General features: G+C 49.3%; 1 protein-coding gene across 2 annotated transcripts; it reads right to left on the bottom strand.

The window, feature by feature from the left end:
- Nucleotides 1–5,042: 5,042 nt before the first annotated feature.
- Hpcal4 (hippocalcin like 4) lies at nucleotides 5,043–17,077 on the bottom strand. Of its 2 annotated transcripts, XM_034503369.2 has the most exons (5): nucleotides 16,623–17,077; nucleotides 16,392–16,494; nucleotides 10,978–11,146; nucleotides 10,654–10,869; nucleotides 5,043–8,972 (listed from the first exon to the last, which is right to left on the bottom strand). In XM_034503369.2, exons 3-5 carry the CDS (start codon nucleotides 11,137–11,139, stop codon nucleotides 8,775–8,777), a joined length of 576 nt encoding a protein of 191 aa, XP_034359260.1. In that variant the 5' UTR covers nucleotides 11,140–11,146; nucleotides 16,392–16,494; nucleotides 16,623–17,077; the 3' UTR covers nucleotides 5,043–8,774. The 2 variants fall into 2 exon arrangements, with proteins under 2 accessions (XP_034359260.1, XP_034359263.1); XM_034503372.2 differs by lacking the exon at nucleotides 16,392–16,494 and having other exon boundaries at nucleotides 16,623–16,781.
- Nucleotides 17,078–17,297: the final 220 nt, after the last annotated feature.

Genomic DNA, 17,297 nt, shown 5'->3' on the forward strand with positions numbered 1-17,297 from the left:
CTGCCTAACTGAGCCTCTGCAGAGCGGTTAAACTCCATCTGAAACAGAGAGATGTGGACAGAGAAGCCTTTGTGAGCAGACTGAGGTGAACACCAGGTAGAATATGGGGAAGAATGGACAGAGGACCCAATGAGAGAAGCCTGCTGTCCTGAGAAGGCGCTGAGTCTGGTCACAGCTTCTTAAGTCCTGGCTATTGTGGCGCCCTCTAGATTTCCATGGCATTCTCCCTTTAAAGGTTGAATGAGCTGGGTTTGATTGAGAAGTGGCTAATAACTCCTTGCAGCAGGCTGGGGTCCTGAAAATGGGTTAGCTTGGTTTCCCATGGGGTTCTTCCTGCTGGGACAACAGATGTCCCAGAGAAGAAAGTTGGTAGCCATTCATTGTTTTGCTTGATGTCACTGCTTTCCTCAGCCACTTGTGATAATAAGCCCGGTCTTCCCTATGCTCAAGGACTGAGCTTGGGTCAACGGTTTCCCTGGACTTCACTGACTGACAGAGGGGTGATTGGGTTACCCCTTCTGAGCAGCCATGTGGATGCTGGGAGACTTGTTTTCCCCCCTCCCCCACTTTTGTTGTTTGTTTTTGTTTTGTTGTTTTTTTATTTGCTTGGTTTTTGAACTAGTGTCTGCCTATGTAGTCCTGGCTGTCCTGGAACTCCCTATATACACTAGACTGGCTTCAAACTCACAGTCATCCTCCTGTCTCTACCTTCTGAGTGCTGGGATTAAAGGCATGTGCTACCATGCCCAGCTAAAATCCCTTGGGGTTTTAACAGGGGACAGTGTGAGCAGAAGATCGGACTTTCCCTGTGGTAGGTGAAGGAATACAGAGAAGCCTGTGTATGTCAGTGAAGTTAGAGAGAGGGGAGGGAGGAGAGGGGAGAGAGAGGAAGTAGTGGGAGAGGGTGCTAGATCTAGTGGGACCTGAACTTCTAATTATGTGAGCCAAAAAGCCTTGTTTCCTTAGGCTTATTTAACTTGAGCTTTCATCCACGGTTTTGTTTCTGTTGTTTGTTTATTTTGAGACAGAGTCTTACACAGTAGCTAAAGCTGTCCTAGAGCTCACTGTGTAGTCAAAGCTGGTGGCAAACTCAAGACAATCCTCGTGCCTCAGTCTCCTGAGTACTGAGACTATTGGGTTGCACACTCCATGTCCTGTAATTTCATCTGAAAGCAGAAGTTCTACCTAATTCATGCCTCTTCACTCACACTGACAGGACTAGGTGTCTGTCCCAAGCCATCAAAGGATCCCACTTTGACTTATGTTCAGTCCCTTTCAGAGCTTTGCCTAGACCCTGTGTGTGAAGGGTTAGAGAATTGATCCCCCACTGTCTTTGACCCTCTGTGTTTCTAGCTTGCACGGGTCTCCCTGAGATCATGGCTGTAGCTTTGCCCTCCTGAAATTCATGTCTAGAACCTCTTCAGATGATAAACTGCCAACAGACCTTACAGGACATTGGTTCTCAGTCTTCCAAGTGCTGAGACTCTTTAATGCACTTTCTTATGTTATGACGACCCACAAACCTAAAATTATTTTCCTCGTTACTTTTTGTTTGCTTGGTTTTTGAACTAGTGTCTGCCTATGTAGTCCTGGCTGTCCTGGAACTCCATATGTACACCAGACTGGCTCCAAACTCACAGCCATCCTCCTGTCTCTAACTAAATTTCTAACTGAAATTTTGCTACTGTTATGAATCATAATGTTTATATCTGTTTTCTGGTGATCTTAGGAGACCCCTGTGTGAGGATTGTTTGATGCCCCAAGGGGGTTGTGACCCTCAGGTTAAGAATCAATGCTCTAGGCATCTACATATCTGAGCCGCTCTCCTGAGCATCCTGTCCCTGCAGACCAGGCCCCATTTTCTGGAATTTAGTAAGACCTGTGGCACCTGTACCACCTCTTCATGTAAGCATCTCTCCCCTTGGCTCTTTCCCTCTGACTATCTCCACCCTTGCTGTCCCCTTTCATATCTGTGTTTGCTCCCATAGCCGAGAAAGCACAATAAGCAATGGCATCTGAGTTCAAGACCCTGATCCCCCACCCTCGGGTGTAGAACAGCAACTCTCTGAGTCTTCCTTTCCATCTATTGAGGAAAGCAGATTGTATTAGTCACTTCTGTGTAGCTGTGACAAAATATCCATCAGGAAGACATTAAAGGACTTAAGATTTTACTTTGGTTTACAGGGCTCAGTCGGACAGCTGGAACAAACACCCGCTGTTTCAGAAGAGGTGGGGTGTCCTGGTAGTGGGACACTGTATCCACAGTGATCCACCCCTAGTGATGTAGTCTCCAGCTAGTTCCCCACTTCATATCCAAACCATAAGAGACTTAAATGTGCTTGGCTTGGCTGCCAGGGAACCATACAGGAAGGTTTGCTGATTGTGATGACCTGTGTAATTATGAGGGGCTGTTGTTGGAGGGTTGTACATCTTCACAAAGGTTGAGACAAGGGGAACCAGAGGCATGGAGAAGAGCAATGCTTAGATGAATACCTAGGCCTAAGAGAGCACAGGGAAGGGATCCAGGATGGCTCCAATGCAGGCTGCAGGAGGAAAATGGGAATTTAAGATTAAGGCTTCTTGGGTCACTGGTGACAGATCATGCAGGGCCTTGAGGGCTATTTATGTAACAGATCATGATGCAGAGGAAGAACCCTTGAAAAGCTGGCATGATGTGTGCTTTAAAAAGGTCACCCTGTCTTCTTGTAGGTGAGGTAGAAGGCAAGGCTGAAAGTAGGAGTTGCAGCTATGTGCCCAGTGAGAGATTATGAGGCATTTGACAAGAAGGCAACCCAGGCCCTTTGCATCTCTGGGAAGGTAGCAGACAGGACTTCCCATCCTGGCAGCACTGGGAACAGCAACTTCAGGTTCTCGGGCTACTGAGTCAGACTTCCAAGCAGCCTCCTCTGGTTCATGGTTACCCTGAGGCTGGTCAGCCGCCTTCAGCTGTCCTAATTGCTTCCTGCCAAGAAAGCTGCCTTCTCCAGGCGACCTTGAGGAAACCCTTGAAAAAGCAATGGAGCGGCTCAGAAGACAGCCAGCACCTCTACCTGAGCCCCCCCTCCCCCCCAAAAAAAACCCCTCTGGCTGTTAAGGGGACCTTCTGAAAAGAGCCTTTCACCACTTCCTCCCAGGCTGCTCCTACATCTGGGTCAGTTTAGGAGGTCTCAGAATTAGACTGGGTTCCTGTGGATGGTGGAAGAGAATCCAACGATTCTGAGCAGCAGGACAGGTGAGGGCTGAAATCCCCAATGTGCTCTACTTGTTAAACTGAGCACACAGGGATGGCAGGGCTTTATTTGTGCAAAGGAGGAATTGCTCTCTCTGTCTCTGTCTCTGTCTCTGTCTCTGTCTCTGTCTCTGTCTCTGTCTCTGTCTCTGTCTCTGTCTGTCTGTCTGTCTGTCTGTCTCTCCTTCCCTTCTCCCCCCTCCCCCGAGCCCAGGGTCTCACTATATCAGCTCACTGTCACTATGTAGATTAGGCTGGTTTCTTAACTCACACAAATCTGCTTACCTCTGCCTTCTGAGCACTGGCATTAAAGATTGTACACCACCATGCCTGGCCATATTTTTCTAAAGAACTCAAGTTGCTGTTTGCTGCTTAGTTACATAGTTACTTTTGCTCAGAAGAGTCTCTTTTCTTGATTTGCACAGAAACAACATACGGACTGTAGCCCAGCTTATTGCAGTCAATACTACCTACTCATGGGTTCTTGGGTTGCCTTCTACCAATGTCTCCTGCCGTCAGCATCCTTCTGGCTATGGTGAAACACTTCTGTAATCCTAGCACTCAGGAGGGTAGAGGCTTAGGAGAGTAATGCCAGCTTGGACTACATAGTGAGACCCTGTTTTAAACAAACAAACAAACAAACAAAACAGAAATCAACCACTACCCAGAGACACAAAGCCTATGATCCCAGAATAGAAAGGGAGAGATCCAGTTGCCAGTTCTGCAGTTCTTGTTGAGAGGCCTAGACCCCACCCCCCCTTTTAGAAGATTTATCTACTTATGTTTATGAGTGCTCTATTTGTGTGCATTTCTACATAACAAAAGAGGGCATCAGATTCCCTTACAGATGGTTGTGAGCCACCATGTGGTTGCTGGGAATTGAACTCAGGACCTCTGGAAGAGCAGGCAAGTCTCTTAACCATTGGGCCATCTCTCCAGCCCCAAGCTTTATTTTTGTTTTTCAGACAAGGACTTATGTCTAAGGCTGGAGTTGAACTTACTAATGTAACTTGGGACAACCTTGAACTCTTGATCCTCCTGCATCTACCTCTCAAGTGCTGGGTCATAGCATGAGCCACCATATCCATCTTAGGCAGTGTGGAGGATTGCCCATGGCTTTGTGCACGCTGAGCAAATGCTCTACCAACTGAGCTACATCCCCAAACTGTCCCACGTGTCCTGAATTGCCTATCATTGAGATCCTTTGTGATCTCTTTCCCTTTTTCTTTGAAGTAGCTAAAGTGGGTTCTATATAACTAGAATCCCTGACTGCACTGGCTGGTTTTGTGTGTCATGTTGACACAACCTGGAGTTATCACAGAGAAAGGAGACTCCCTTGAGGAAAGGCCTCCATGAAATCCAGCTGTAAGGCATTTTCTCAGTTAGTGATCAAGTGGGGAGGGCCTAGCCCATTGTGGGTGGTGCCTTCCCTGGGCTGGGTAGTCTTGGGTTCTGTAAGAAAGCAAGCTGAGCAAGCCAGGGGAAACAAGCCAGTAAACAGCATTCCTACAAGGCTTCGGCATCAGCTCCTGCCTCCAAGTTCCTGCCCTGTGTGAGTTCCAGTCCTGACTTCCTTTGGTGATGAACAGCAATGTGGAAGTGTAAGCTGAATAAACCCTTTCCTCCCCAACTTGCTTCTTGGTCATGGTGTTTCCTGCAGGAATAGAAACCCTGACTAAGACACTACCAGACCAAAAGATCTAGCTTGACCCCCAAGGAAACTCACGAGGTGCTCTGTGAACTCCCCTGGCTTCCTTCCCTTTGCCTCACCCTAACCCCACCCTGCCCAGTTTAGCAAAGAACAGGAGCTTGTACAGTCACACCTTTTATTCATTGTCAGTGGGAAAAACACACACCACGTGGCACAGGGTTGATCAGTGAAGATGGCTGCTGTGAACACAATTAGAAGCGGCATGTCTGGAGGGGACAGGGCTACACTGGGGTTCCCGTAGTGAACTGGGACACACCTAGGCTTCCTCACTGCTTAGAAGACCATGTACCTGGACAGCCTCCACCAAGCAGAGGGACCCACACATCCTGAGAGACCCTGTCCTACCCCACAGTCTGACAAAGCTAAGAAGAGAAAACCCTGAAAAGTCTAGGAAAAAAAAAAAAAAAACAAACAAACATGTTTTTCTGACACTTTCAAACTGAGCACGTGAATCCTTTGCTTTCTTTAAGCACAATGAAGGAGCTGTGTAAGAAATGTTTTCTTAGCCCCGTGGTGATTTCTAAAGCCGACACAAAGCCTCACCCAGGGTGACTCTTCAGGAAATAACTTTTGCTTTAATAAATTTTTGTGTAAAAATATTTACAGTGTCCGCTCACTGCCCTGCCTAGGAAGACCAGCTCATTCTCTTCTTGCTCCCACAACCTTCTTCTTCGTAAAATGGATTTCTGCTTCTGAGCCTCTGCCATTGCCAGAGGAGAAAAGAATCGGTGCCTTTGCCAATGGGCTTGGTTTTCTCTAAATTTTAAAGGTACGCTAGTAATTACGCAGCTGCATGGACCGCCTCGGCACACAAAGCAGCCTACGCTGAGGATTTTTAGGGATGAGAAATAAGGGGCTCATCACTTAGCCAGAAAGGATGAATGAGGAAAGCAGGCATGAGAAGGCTAAATTTGGAACCACCAGATTCACAGACTTTTTCTAAGAAGATACAGAACCTCGAAGGAGAATTTGGTATGTCAGTGTTTTAACTGCATTTATGTTTCCATGTCTGTGCGAGTCACACACAGGTCTCTGCTGACCTGTGCTTCTCAAGCTGAAGCAGAGATGGGAGACCTCTCTCTTCCCAAGGCAGGAATGGGCGCTCTACCACACGGTCTCCTGGGCATACTGAGTTTTAGACACCCAGGAGAGTGTGGGAGCAAGGCTTAACCTGCCGGTGGCTCCTCCCATCAGCAAGAGGGCAGAGCCAGTTTGGGGCTTATTGGGCTGTCTGAAACCCTTGGCTTAAGTAGCAAATATTGCCCATGAGTGAGTGTCCAGAAGCCTGGAGTGATCTGTCTCATGGGTAGAACTTGCCTACCAGCTTGCAAAAAGAAAAGCAATTCTCTTGGGAAGGAAGATAGTGGGGAAGACAATGCAAGATGCTTCCAGGATTTGGTTAGCAGCCTCCAAAAACAGCCTCGGTCCAGGCAAAGCTGCCCAGAAGCAACAAGAAGATGCTTGAAAATAGACTTCAAGCTCCTCCTCCTCTTTTGGAAGACTGTAGACTCAGAAAGTTCTTGGTAGGAAACTTCTGAAAGGACAAAAGTCAATTTGTCTTACAGTTACCATCTGGTCAAATCAGATGGGGCAGAGAAGAAAAATCTTAGAGAGCCTTGCATTCGAGTCTTGGCATTGTGTGTCTCTCATACAAGAGACCTCTCACCCTCAACCCTTAACCTTAGCTTCCAAGCCTGGGTAAAGGTACGGAAAACCCCTATCTCCCTGGGCCGTGAGGACAAAATGAGATGCAGGTAGACATAAGCCTTTGAAAGCTAAGAAATTCCATGCCATTGTGAGTTGGGCTAGATTTACACTTGGGGGAAAGAGAAAAGCTTTTCACGTAGAAGATTCAGTTCCCAGCTGAGCTAGGCAGCTGAGCATTTGTGTGTCTGTGGCACTGATGATAGCACAAGACGTGCTTAACAGACAGTTTGTGAGAGCTGCGGAACAGCCCCATGAAGCATCACCAGATAAACACCTGCCAGTATCACTTGAGGCTAAGAATTCCTCACCCTTACCACGTGGCCTGGATAGGCAGGTCAGGAAGAAGGGGACTTACTCCTTCCAAAGGCCACAAGAAGGAAGGTCTGACAGAACTTTGGACCACAGGTCAGAACCTACAAACGTTTCTACCAGCAGGGAGGTAAGCACTCGGAAGTAAGTGGCAAATAGCATCCGTATCTTCTGCAGAGCAATCTCTGCCACCACACGCCCCAGCTTCACAAGCGCTCTCTACTCCCACCCTGGCTGACAGCATCTCTGTACTAGACTGTTTTCACAGCAGTTCAAGAGGAAGCCAACTGTCATCGCCCATCAAAGCCAACCTCTGATGGCAAGGAAGCGCAGGCAAAAGTGAAGTGAGGAACTGGAAGAAGCAGGTGGATTCTTCTGGAAAGCATGCAGCACACTAGTTAGCTCATAGACCCTAAAATTCAGAAAGCGAAGCTGGTGAGCTTGGAAGGTGACAAAGCAGATTACCTGGCAGGTCTAGGACGGAAGGGTTTAGGAAAAGCCTTTCGTATGGAGTATGCCCAGCACATTCTTTAAGCATTTGGTCCACAAATAAGTGCAGCCCAGAAGCCTGAACAGCGGCTGCATGATCCCTTTCTTCTAGCTTCTATCTGAGGCTGTGAAACGCAAATCCCTGAAAACCAACCCAGGCTCAGAAACAAGCTACCGAGATGTGGGTATGAACTGCGCTTGCCCATGGTAAGCCTTGTTTCTTTCTCTGACATCAGCACCCAAGGTGTGCGACAGAAAAGTCACTTATGGAATTGAGAAAAGGAAGTAAAGGGATGTATCAGAGACAGCAGGAACTGCTGGTGGTGAGAGCATGGGTTCTCTGATGGTGGCCCTACGGCTTTTGCCTAAACATTTTCCCCCCTTGAATATTAGCATTTTTATATTCATTTAAATCTTTTTTTTAAGAAATCAAGTAATATAGAGTATATTTTAATAGTCTAATAAAATGATCTTATCTCTTTGAAAGGGCACTAAAAAAATAAATATTACATAAATTTTTGTTTTTTCTTAAAACTTTCACCCACGTGGCACCTAAACTTCCACAGGCTTTTCAGTCGGTCTTTCTGCAGCTTTGGGTGCACCAGCTGGAGGACACACTAGTTCTGACAACTTGCCAGCTGCCTCGCACCCTCATCTCTGTTGTGTTCCACATCCTGGTCTGAGACCCCTGGAAGTTGTCTCGATACCCTGTGAGCTTCCAGGGGGCATGGAATGGGTTTCTGTAAACAACCGTATTCTTAGCACCTTAAGGTGCCTGGCATGGGGCAAGCGCTCAACACGCATTAGCTGAAGAAAGGACTCACCGAACGTTCCAAAGGCTGGGGCCAGAGGAGCCAGGTAGAGCAGGGGGGCGGGGCAGAGACCACCTCTCAGGGAATCTGGATAGTCCAGGACAGACCCGGTTTGGCCCTTTGACTGGGGGCCTGTGGGACCATGCTGTTTATTTGGACCATAATCCTGGGAACAACAGGATTGCAAAGCAAGTCCTCAGCCCCTCCTTAACCTCGCCTCTTGGGTCAAAAGCCAACTCTCCTAGGCCCAAAGGATGTTGGTTCTAGGCCAAGGCTAGAGGTGGAGCTAGTGACAGACTATCTGAGGACAGGCTACTTGAGAGGACCTGTCTCTTTTGCAGGATGAGGTGGTCGCTCACGGAACTTGACGGAGGAGAGAAAGGCTTGGTCAGAGGAGTGGGTGAGCTAGAGAGTGAGGCTGGAACGGCCCTCCCCCTGGGGATGGGCCAGCAGAGAGGACATCAGGTTGGGAGGTGCCATGCCTTTCCTGGCCAGGGGCCCTGCCCCTCACCGGCCTCTACTTCTGCATGTCACACTGCAACAGCAACACGATGGACGGGTCACTCTTGGCCGCCTCCTTGAACTCCTCCAGTGTAATCTGGTCATCCTTATCCTGGTCCATCTTCTTGAAGATCTTGTCCACGCGCTGCTGAGGTGTGAGCCCATCCTGGTTCATACGCATCATGATCACGGTGCCCACCATCTTATAGATAGCCTGGCAGAGCAGAGATGGAGGAGTGAGCACCCAACTGGCAGGGAGGACTGAGGATGAATACGAGGGATCTGGGGGTGGACTGAGCACACTGGAGGAGGGTGGAGACACTACAAAGACACCATGGTCATTAAGACTGGCTTTTTAGGGCTGGCTGGATGGCTCATCTGGTAAAGGTACTTGCTACACAAGCTTGATGACCTGTGTTTGGTCTCCAGAACCCGAATAAAGGTGGAAGGAAAGAACTGACTCCACCAAGTTGTTCTCTGACCTCACAGGTCCAATCACCTAACTCTGAGTGGCCTGGAACTCATTATGTAGACAAGGCTGTCTTTGAGCTTACCCTGCAGACCATGCTGGCTTTGAATTCACAAAGATCCACCGGCCTCTGCCTAACTGAGTGCTGGGATTAAAGGCATGCACTGCCACACCCAAACAACATATATAATATTGTTTATGTTAGCAACCTAATAAAAGCACTTTAAAGGACTCATGACTCTTTTTAACCCACTTCCCAATTGTTTGTTGTGTCTCTAGAATTCCGTCTCAACAAGTACAGACTTAATCTGCCAGATTTAAAAACAAAACAAAACAACAACAACAACAAAAAAAAACCAAAACCCCAAGCCATTCTCTGAGACAATGTTTCTCATCTGTATCCCAGGCTGGCTCAGAACTCATTATGTTGCTCAGCCTAGCCTTGAACTCATGACCCTGTGCCTCAGCTTCCTGAGTGCTGGGATTACAGGAGTGTGCCCCCGTGCTTAGTTCTTCTGTCATTTTCCCTCCCCTCCTTCTCACACATACATCCAATTCTTCAGGTCTAAACTTATCAACTCTAATTCTCTAGTGGGCCCTGTGTAGACTTGCTTTCTGCCATTCCCACAGTCTGTGCTTGAAGACAGCCTCCTCCAGCTCCTGACTGGGTTTCTGAGGGAGTCTTCTAACCGGTCTCCAGGCCTCTGCTGCCAACATGCTCCTCGATCAGCTAATCGTTGCATCCTCAATGCCTCTACCCTAGCCTGAGCCACCGACGGGACTCCCTGCTCTCTGTTGATCATCTCGTCATCCTCTGCTCACATCCCTTCTTCCCTGGCCTCCTACCACACTTTGAGCCAAGCAAGCCCAGCTTCATCCACGTGAGTGGTTGGTTCACTCTGCAGACTGGATGAGTTAGCTCCTCCCCATTTTCCATGCCACCTGGTATGACCCAAATTTACTTACTGATTTACTAGAAGGAGTCTCCTATGAAAGCAGACTCAATATTTTTTAGAAAGCAAAATTAAAAAAAAATTTAGTGTGTGTGTGTTATGTGTGCGTGTGTGTGTACAAGCACCAGAGCAAGAATCATGGTGTGTCTATGGAAGACAACATGTAGAGATTGGTTCTCTCCTTCTACCACGTGAAGTCTCAGGGGCAGACTTAGGTAGCAAGCACCTTTGCATGCTCAAATCTATCCGAATCTCAATACTTCTTTAAAAACCAAATGAATGAATTTGGCTACCCTAGATTTGATTCACTGATGGCTACCACATGCTACCTTTGGTTCATCTGGGAATACGGGGTATCACCATCTATCACACGGGTTAAACACTGGGCAAGAGGCCAGCAGAACTGTGGAGGAGGAATGCTGGGGACTCACGAGGCTCAAGGACATGGCTCGCCCACCCTAGCCCAGCCGCACCTCGATGATCTCCAGCATCTCCAGCCGTGTGATGCGCCCATCGCCGTCCAGATCGTACATCTCAAAGGCCCAGTTGAGCTTCTGCTCGAAGCTGCCACGGGAAGTGACAGAAAGGGCGCAGATGAACTCCCGGAAGTCGATGGTGCCATCGCCGTTCTTATCGAAGGTGCGGAAAGCGTGCTGTGCAAACTTGGAGGCGTCTCCATAAGGAAAGAACTGAGGAAGGGGTGCAGGTTATTGGGGCACAACAACAACTTCACCCTCCCCCAGCTTTCAGATCCCCCCCCACCTGTCTACCCCACTATGCCACGCCCCACCCAGTACCTTGATGTAGAGTTGCTGAAACTCCTCCAGGTTGAGGATGCCGCTGGGACAGTCCTTCAGGAAGCCCTTATACCACTGCTTCAGCTCCTGCTCACTGAACTCCGTGTTCTGGACCAGGTCTTCCAGCACCTCGGGGGCCAGCTTGCTGTTGTTCTTCCCCATGGTGGACCTGGAGGACAGAGAGCTCCTTCAACATGGCCCAGGGTAGGACCTCAGCTGGGCAAAGTGGCTCTCCAACCTCATCCAACTTACACCCTTCTTCACACTCCCCGCCCCATAAGGAGCCCTTCTTCCTAAAGTCAGCATCTGTCCCTCCTCATTCTCCTGGCCATCCATTCAGAGAGCTCCATCTCCATTTAGGATGCTGTTTCCCCTCACCTCTTCTCATATAGAGACCACTCTCTGAATAGTGGGCTCTGTCTCCCCACAAGAGGACTTCCTCTCCTCTTACAATACCCTGTAATCCAGAGCAGACCTCTCCTGTAAGGACATATCCAGACTTTCCAGGTGGCAGCTGATCCCCTCAGTGACTCTCTCTCTCTCTCTCTCTCTCTCTCTCTCTCTCTCTCTCTCTCTCTCTCTCTGTGTAGAATATGGCCCAATCTTCATCCTTACCTTCCCATCATTCATAGTTCCCTAGGTCCATAGCATAAAACTTCAACTTAACTTCCAGTTAGCAAGGGCTGTCTGTGTTCAGCACCCTCCCTCCTGGGGAGGCTCCTCTTCTACCAATGTCCCCCAGGAACCACTTCCCAAGTTCTGCCTCCAGACCTTCCTGGGAGCCCCACACAGGAAGCATCTCTCCTTCCTTCCTGTGTGCAAATAGAAGTCCCAGCCTGGAGCAGACATGACCCTGATTAAAATTTGCTTTTCATTAACTCATTCATTCCATGAGCATTGGTCGAGGGCCTGGGCTTGATATGAAGATAAAGGCAAGGCAAGCCAGCATCAGTAGCTCATAAGAGGTTTCTAGAGACAGACAGATGATGGCAGCCGGGCGGTGGTGGCGCATGCCTTTAATCCCAGCACTTGGCAGGCAGAGGCAGGCGGATTTCTGAGTTCGAGGCCAGCCTGGTCTCTCTACAGAGTGAGTTCCAGGACAGCCAGGGCTACACAGAGAAACCCTGTCTCGAAAAACCAAACCAAACAAACAAACAAAAAAAGATAGATGATGGCCCATAAAGGCCTTCGACCCATGCCAACCTGGAAGTTTTAAAGCAAAGGTTTGCAAGCTAACATTCCATAACATGGAATGTTATCCCATGAGGCATAGGATGCTTACAATATGCCAGGCCCTGGAAGTCTAGAGATTTTTTTCTTTTAATTTTCCTTTGGCTGCAATGTGCAAGATGACTTGAGGCTGGAAAGATGGTTTGGTGATTAAGGGAACTAGCTGCTCCTCCAGAAGACACAAGTTTGGTTCCCAGCACCCATGTCAAGTACAACTATCTGTAACTCCAGCTCCAGGGCATCTGACACCTCTGGCCTCCAAGGGAACCTGCACTCGTGTGCACATGCCCTCAGGCAGAAACACACGCCAACACAGCATTACAAATAATAAAAACAGATCATTAAGAAAAGATGACTTGAAGTGGAGAAGAGGGAGCAGTACGAGGAGGGACTTGGCGTAAGTTCAACTGGAGAGGTGGATGAACTGAAGGGTCCTCAGGAGAGAGTGCTGTTAGCTCTTGCTGACTGAGATGAACACAGAACTGAGATGAACATAGAAATCAAGGCATATGGTCCGCAAGTTAGTTACAGGATATTTCTGAACCTCAGGGTCTTCTTCAAAGAGCAGTGAAGGTGGCAACACCCTTCTCTAGCTACTAACTAACCCCCCCCCAGCCCCAAAAGATGAGGGATTCTACAGGAGAAGCCTGGGAGGGAGAAGCGTGCTATCTTCAGGAGCTTAGGCCTGCACCAGTGCCAGAGTCAAGGGTGCTTCTAGACCACCCATAGGTGGAATCGAGGGACTATCCTCAGCTGCTTCCTCCCCTAAAGACGGTGTAAACTCAAGGCATACATAAAGAAGTTGAAGAACAGGAGAGCAACGGTATCTGATGAGGGAGGCAGAACCTCTTCCCCCTTGCTTCTTGTAGGATGTGCCTGAGTTTCTGCATGAGGGGCTGGGTCTATGTGTAGGAGGGTGTCGACGGATGAGGCTGCAAATCTGTCAGAGCACACACGTCTCTGTGTGTCATGGTGTCTGTGTGGTCCTCACCTTCTGGTTCCCTTCTCTCTCCTGTGGTACCTTCCCCACCCTTCTGTCTTCAGGGTCCTTATCTGTGCCCTGCCTCTACTTGGTCCTAGACCCACTGAGGATCAGAAAACATCTCCTCCCTCTTAGATTGTCAGAAATGCAAAATAGGCAGCACCCTTTGAGATTATCTCCCCCACCCCCTTACTTTAGCACATGCGTGTGTGTGTGTGTGTGTGTGTGTGTGTGTGTGTGTGAGAGAGAGAGAGAGAGAGAGAGAGAGAGAGAGAGAGAGCACGCAGTCAGTGGAGGGGTTCAGTGAGCATCCAGGTTGGATCGCTACCACCTGTGTGAGCTGTCCTCTCATCCTTTCTACATCATGGCTGTTCTTTCTCAGCACAGACTTTCTCAGCCCCCATTGGCCTCCTGGAAAAAACACCTCTGATCCTGTGGTCTCGGTGGGATCATTTTGGCTGCAGCTCATAGTCTCTGACCGCCAGAAACTATATATTCATCCTAGTGAGTACCCATAAGCATCTTGGCTACAAATAAATTCACCCTCCCCAGCACTTGGGAGGCAGAGGCAGGCAGATTTCTGAGTTCGAGGCCAGCCTGGTCTAAAGAGTGAGTTCCAGGACAGCTAGGGCTACACAGAGAAACCCTGTCTCAAAAAACCAAAAAAAAAAAAAAAAAAAAAAAAAAAAATCACCCTCAATTTAAACAACTGATTCCACCCTCCCCTGCCTCTCTCTCACCCCTGGGTCTGGGGTTCAAGGAGGAGGAAAAAGGAACCTATGGATTATTTCAGATTTTCCCCATTTTCTTCAGGTCCAGCTTGCCATCGGGTCTTGTGCTGGTCCATGGTCATGGGGCTTACCTACCCCACATGAAGGTCTATCCTTCCAATACCTGTCTTCCAATGAATGATTTCCCATAGTTACAGTGCATGATATAGGTGACCCTCTGAAACTCCAAAATCTTCTAGAATCTCATCTCAAGGTTAGGGTAGAGATAGCTATACCCACACACTCATGACCAGACTCTGAAACTCCAAAAAACATCTAGAGTCTTGTTTCAGGCTGCCCACCTGTTGATCTTCACCCTCTGATGCTCTACCCATCGTCCAACCTCCTCCTGGGCCAGGCATCTCTCAGCTAGACCCCACCTCACCTATGCGCTTAAATAGTTTCTCTGCCTTCACCCTTCTCTGGGATGACACACGCTGCAAGCTGCCTTTATTCCTTCACTGAAACGTTCTTCCCTGCAATCAGCCATTTCCAAGATGAGCAGTGGTCAGGCAGCAGCATGAACTCAGCGCTGTGGGCACAGGCAGACCTCGTGAGGCTATGGTGTGAACCCTCACCTACACACTGTCTGCTGACCCTTACCTAATGGTCTAGGATTCTATGGGAGAGTCCCCAGGTCTTTCTGCCCTAAAGTAAGCTTTCCCTCTTCCAACAGGACTTAGACTATTTCTTGAGCATCTTGGACAGGGGGAAAGGTGCCTGTTTCTTATCATTTCTAAGTCTGTCTTCTGGAAGTTTCCCCCCTGTGCTTGCACACGAGCATCCTGCAGAAGCTTGAAGGCAGAGCCTAGGATATAGTCATGCTCGTTGAATGTCACTTAGATTATGAGAGAAGAGCAACATGCCCTTCCTCTTGGCACTATGTCACACTGTTTTGTTTGTCTGTGGTCTCCTGTCAAGCCTACCTAGAGACAATAGAACCCAGAGTCAGAAAAAAGAAAGGTTCACCTAAGGTCAATTGGAACCCATTAGCTGCAAAGCAAAGACCAATGCCTCACTAGGTGCATGTTCTGTTGAAGTAGAAGCTTCTGGAGGCCTGTCCTCCAGTTGAGGAGGTACTACTTGCTCAAAAATCTCTGTCCCACCCCCTGTGCTCAGAGGCTTCTTCTAGAGGATTTGGGGTTGGGGGTTCAAGTAGAGAGGTGGCAGTAAAAAGTAGGAGGGACTGAAGGAGGCAATAATCCCACACCCTCCCCTAGCTTCAGAGGAGCTGGTGCTGAGGCGGTTGCCATGGTGACAACAGTTCCCTGGTCAGGAGATTTTCTCTTTCCCTCTCCTCCCTTTGCTCTTCTACAAGCAGCAGCAATGGCAGTAATAACCAGGTCTTGTTCCTTCCCTTCATAATAAAGGGCAAAAGCAACTCATTCAAGGTGGGCTGTGTTGACCACCTTCACTTTGGAGCTTCCATGCCAGGGTGGTCTGGTGGTCTGGAAAAGACCCCTAAGAGAACGAGCCTGTATGCTATGTAGGAGTGAGTATTCCGAACCTTGGCCTGAGTGAAAAGGATGTCCCTACACTGATGGCTGGGCCTCTCAGGTCTCCTCTGAGAAACATCCTGATGGTTTAAAAAGGGCTTCGTTCTCCTGTAATCAGCTGTGGAACCAGAATATGTCAGAACTGGAAGACTGTTCAAGACGGTCTCATCGAACCCTCCTCTGCCCTGCCCTTTGCCCATCTCATGAAGAAGCTGAGATGGAAAAGTCAAGCAGAGATCAAGGCAAAGGCAAGCTTTACACTCTTCTGCTTCCATGTCCAGACACAGGGAGAGGAGACACTGAGTCCACATGGATCTTTGGCTTTATCTCCACAAACAACAGGAAGCCGAGAGAGGGAGCAACAGGCACAAAAGGGACAGAGAAGAACGGGTTACAGAGAGAAGACCTGGTGCGTTTCTGTGTGAGGGGTGACAAGGTATAAAGACTAGAGCTATGGGGGTAGTGTCCTGGGAGGTGCATCCCTGGTTTATGCTCCAGGCAAGATAAGGGAGGCAGAGTGTGGGACCTCTGTCTAGCTTGGGGGCTACTAGGGAGAAATGCTGAATGTGACTGGAATCACTGGGGGGGGGGGAGGGGGGTCCTTCATCCTTCCCTTAGGTGTGCTGTGAGCTGTCAGCATACGGAGCAGAGATAATGTAGTCAGAGAATAAATTTGCTATCGAGATCTTTTTGGGAACAGGACCCTAAGATGTGAATGACAGTGAACTATTGGTGTCGGTGTGGGCTACCTCCAAGTAGAGGTTTTCATGAGGCTTGGCAAACCACTGTCTTTAGAGGCAAGAGAAGACAGAGTGACTGGAGCTTCTCTTCTAACACTAGTGACACCACACCCCCCAAGTGTGTGTGTGTGTGTGTGTGTGTGTGTGTGTGTGTGTGTGTGTTTGCACTGGAGCCAGAGGAATGGTTTGTTCTTACCTGAGCTAGGGGTAAGGAGGCAGCCGTACCTCCTCCTTGACTGGAGACCCTGCTTGAAGTGAAAGTCCCTGGCCCAAGGCGGGCTCTCCAGATGGTTGTCCACCTATGACAGACCCAGGGTCAAAAAGATGGATCTGAGCAGATGAGGCTGGGAGGGGAGGGTGGAGGAGGAGGGGTTCAGGGCCTCCGCCCCGCGAGGTTGCTTCGAGGGCCCGGCCCCACCCTCATTACCTGAGGCCGCTCGCCGAGTCGCTGGATGGCTCCGAGCCTGGGCGGCCGCGGGGACGAAGCTGACTATCAGAAGGACGCCGGGCTCTGTAGGGTCCGCGTCGGAGCCGCCTCCCCAGTTCTTGTATCACTATTTGCTTCTCCAAGGCGGTATGATTTGCATAAGGTCCGCCTCCTCTCAGCAACTTTGGACATCGATTGGTTCAGCTGGCACCGAGTGACAGGCGGGGTTTCAGGTGGGGTTGGGGTGGCCTGTGAGTCTAGGCTACCACAAGAGCGAGCCCCGCCCGCTCGCCCGCTCGCCCGCCTGCGCTGACCTTCCCCGAGTCGCCAGGATTGTAGAGGGCTGTACCCCCATCTGTTCCTCAACCCTGAGGCTCAGAGCCTGGGTCACAGTTTGGAGCGAAAAGTACCGATGATTAAAGTGGATTCGCAAAAAACAACCGCACCGTTGCTATGGGAACAGAAGAACCATAGTTGAATCTCTAAGCTTTCTCTTCCTGGGCCCCAGCGGGGGTGGGGGTAAGGTAGGGAGTGATTCACAAGATGCGACTCCGTCCCTTGTCCCGCCCGAACCTGGAGGGGATCAACAAGGAGCTGCGGAGTGACAAGGTGGAGAAGGAAAGACTGGGTGGTCAAGAACTCAGACCTTTGCACCAGTGCCCCTCCACACCCACT

This window comes from Arvicanthis niloticus, chromosome 5 (assembly GCF_011762505.2).
Source record: "Arvicanthis niloticus isolate mArvNil1 chromosome 5, mArvNil1.pat.X, whole genome shotgun sequence".
Lineage (NCBI taxonomy): Eukaryota > Metazoa > Chordata > Mammalia > Rodentia > Muridae > Arvicanthis > Arvicanthis niloticus.

What these genes read in the sequence shown, in the direction of transcription:
- Hpcal4 (XM_034503369.2), bottom strand. Translation starts at nt 11,139, where the DNA reads ATGGGGAAGAACAACAGCAAGCTGGCCCCCGAGGTGCTGGAAGACCTG. An exon ending in TTCAGCAACTCTACATCAAG is followed by an intron (nt 10,870 to 10,977) that starts GTACTGGGTGGG and finishes CCCCTTCCTCAG; the next exon opens with TTCTTTCCTTATGGAGACGC. An exon ending in AGATGCTGGAGATCATCGAG is followed by an intron (nt 8,973 to 10,653) that starts GTGCGGCTGGGC and finishes CTGCTCTGCCAG; the next exon opens with GCTATCTATAAGATGGTGGG.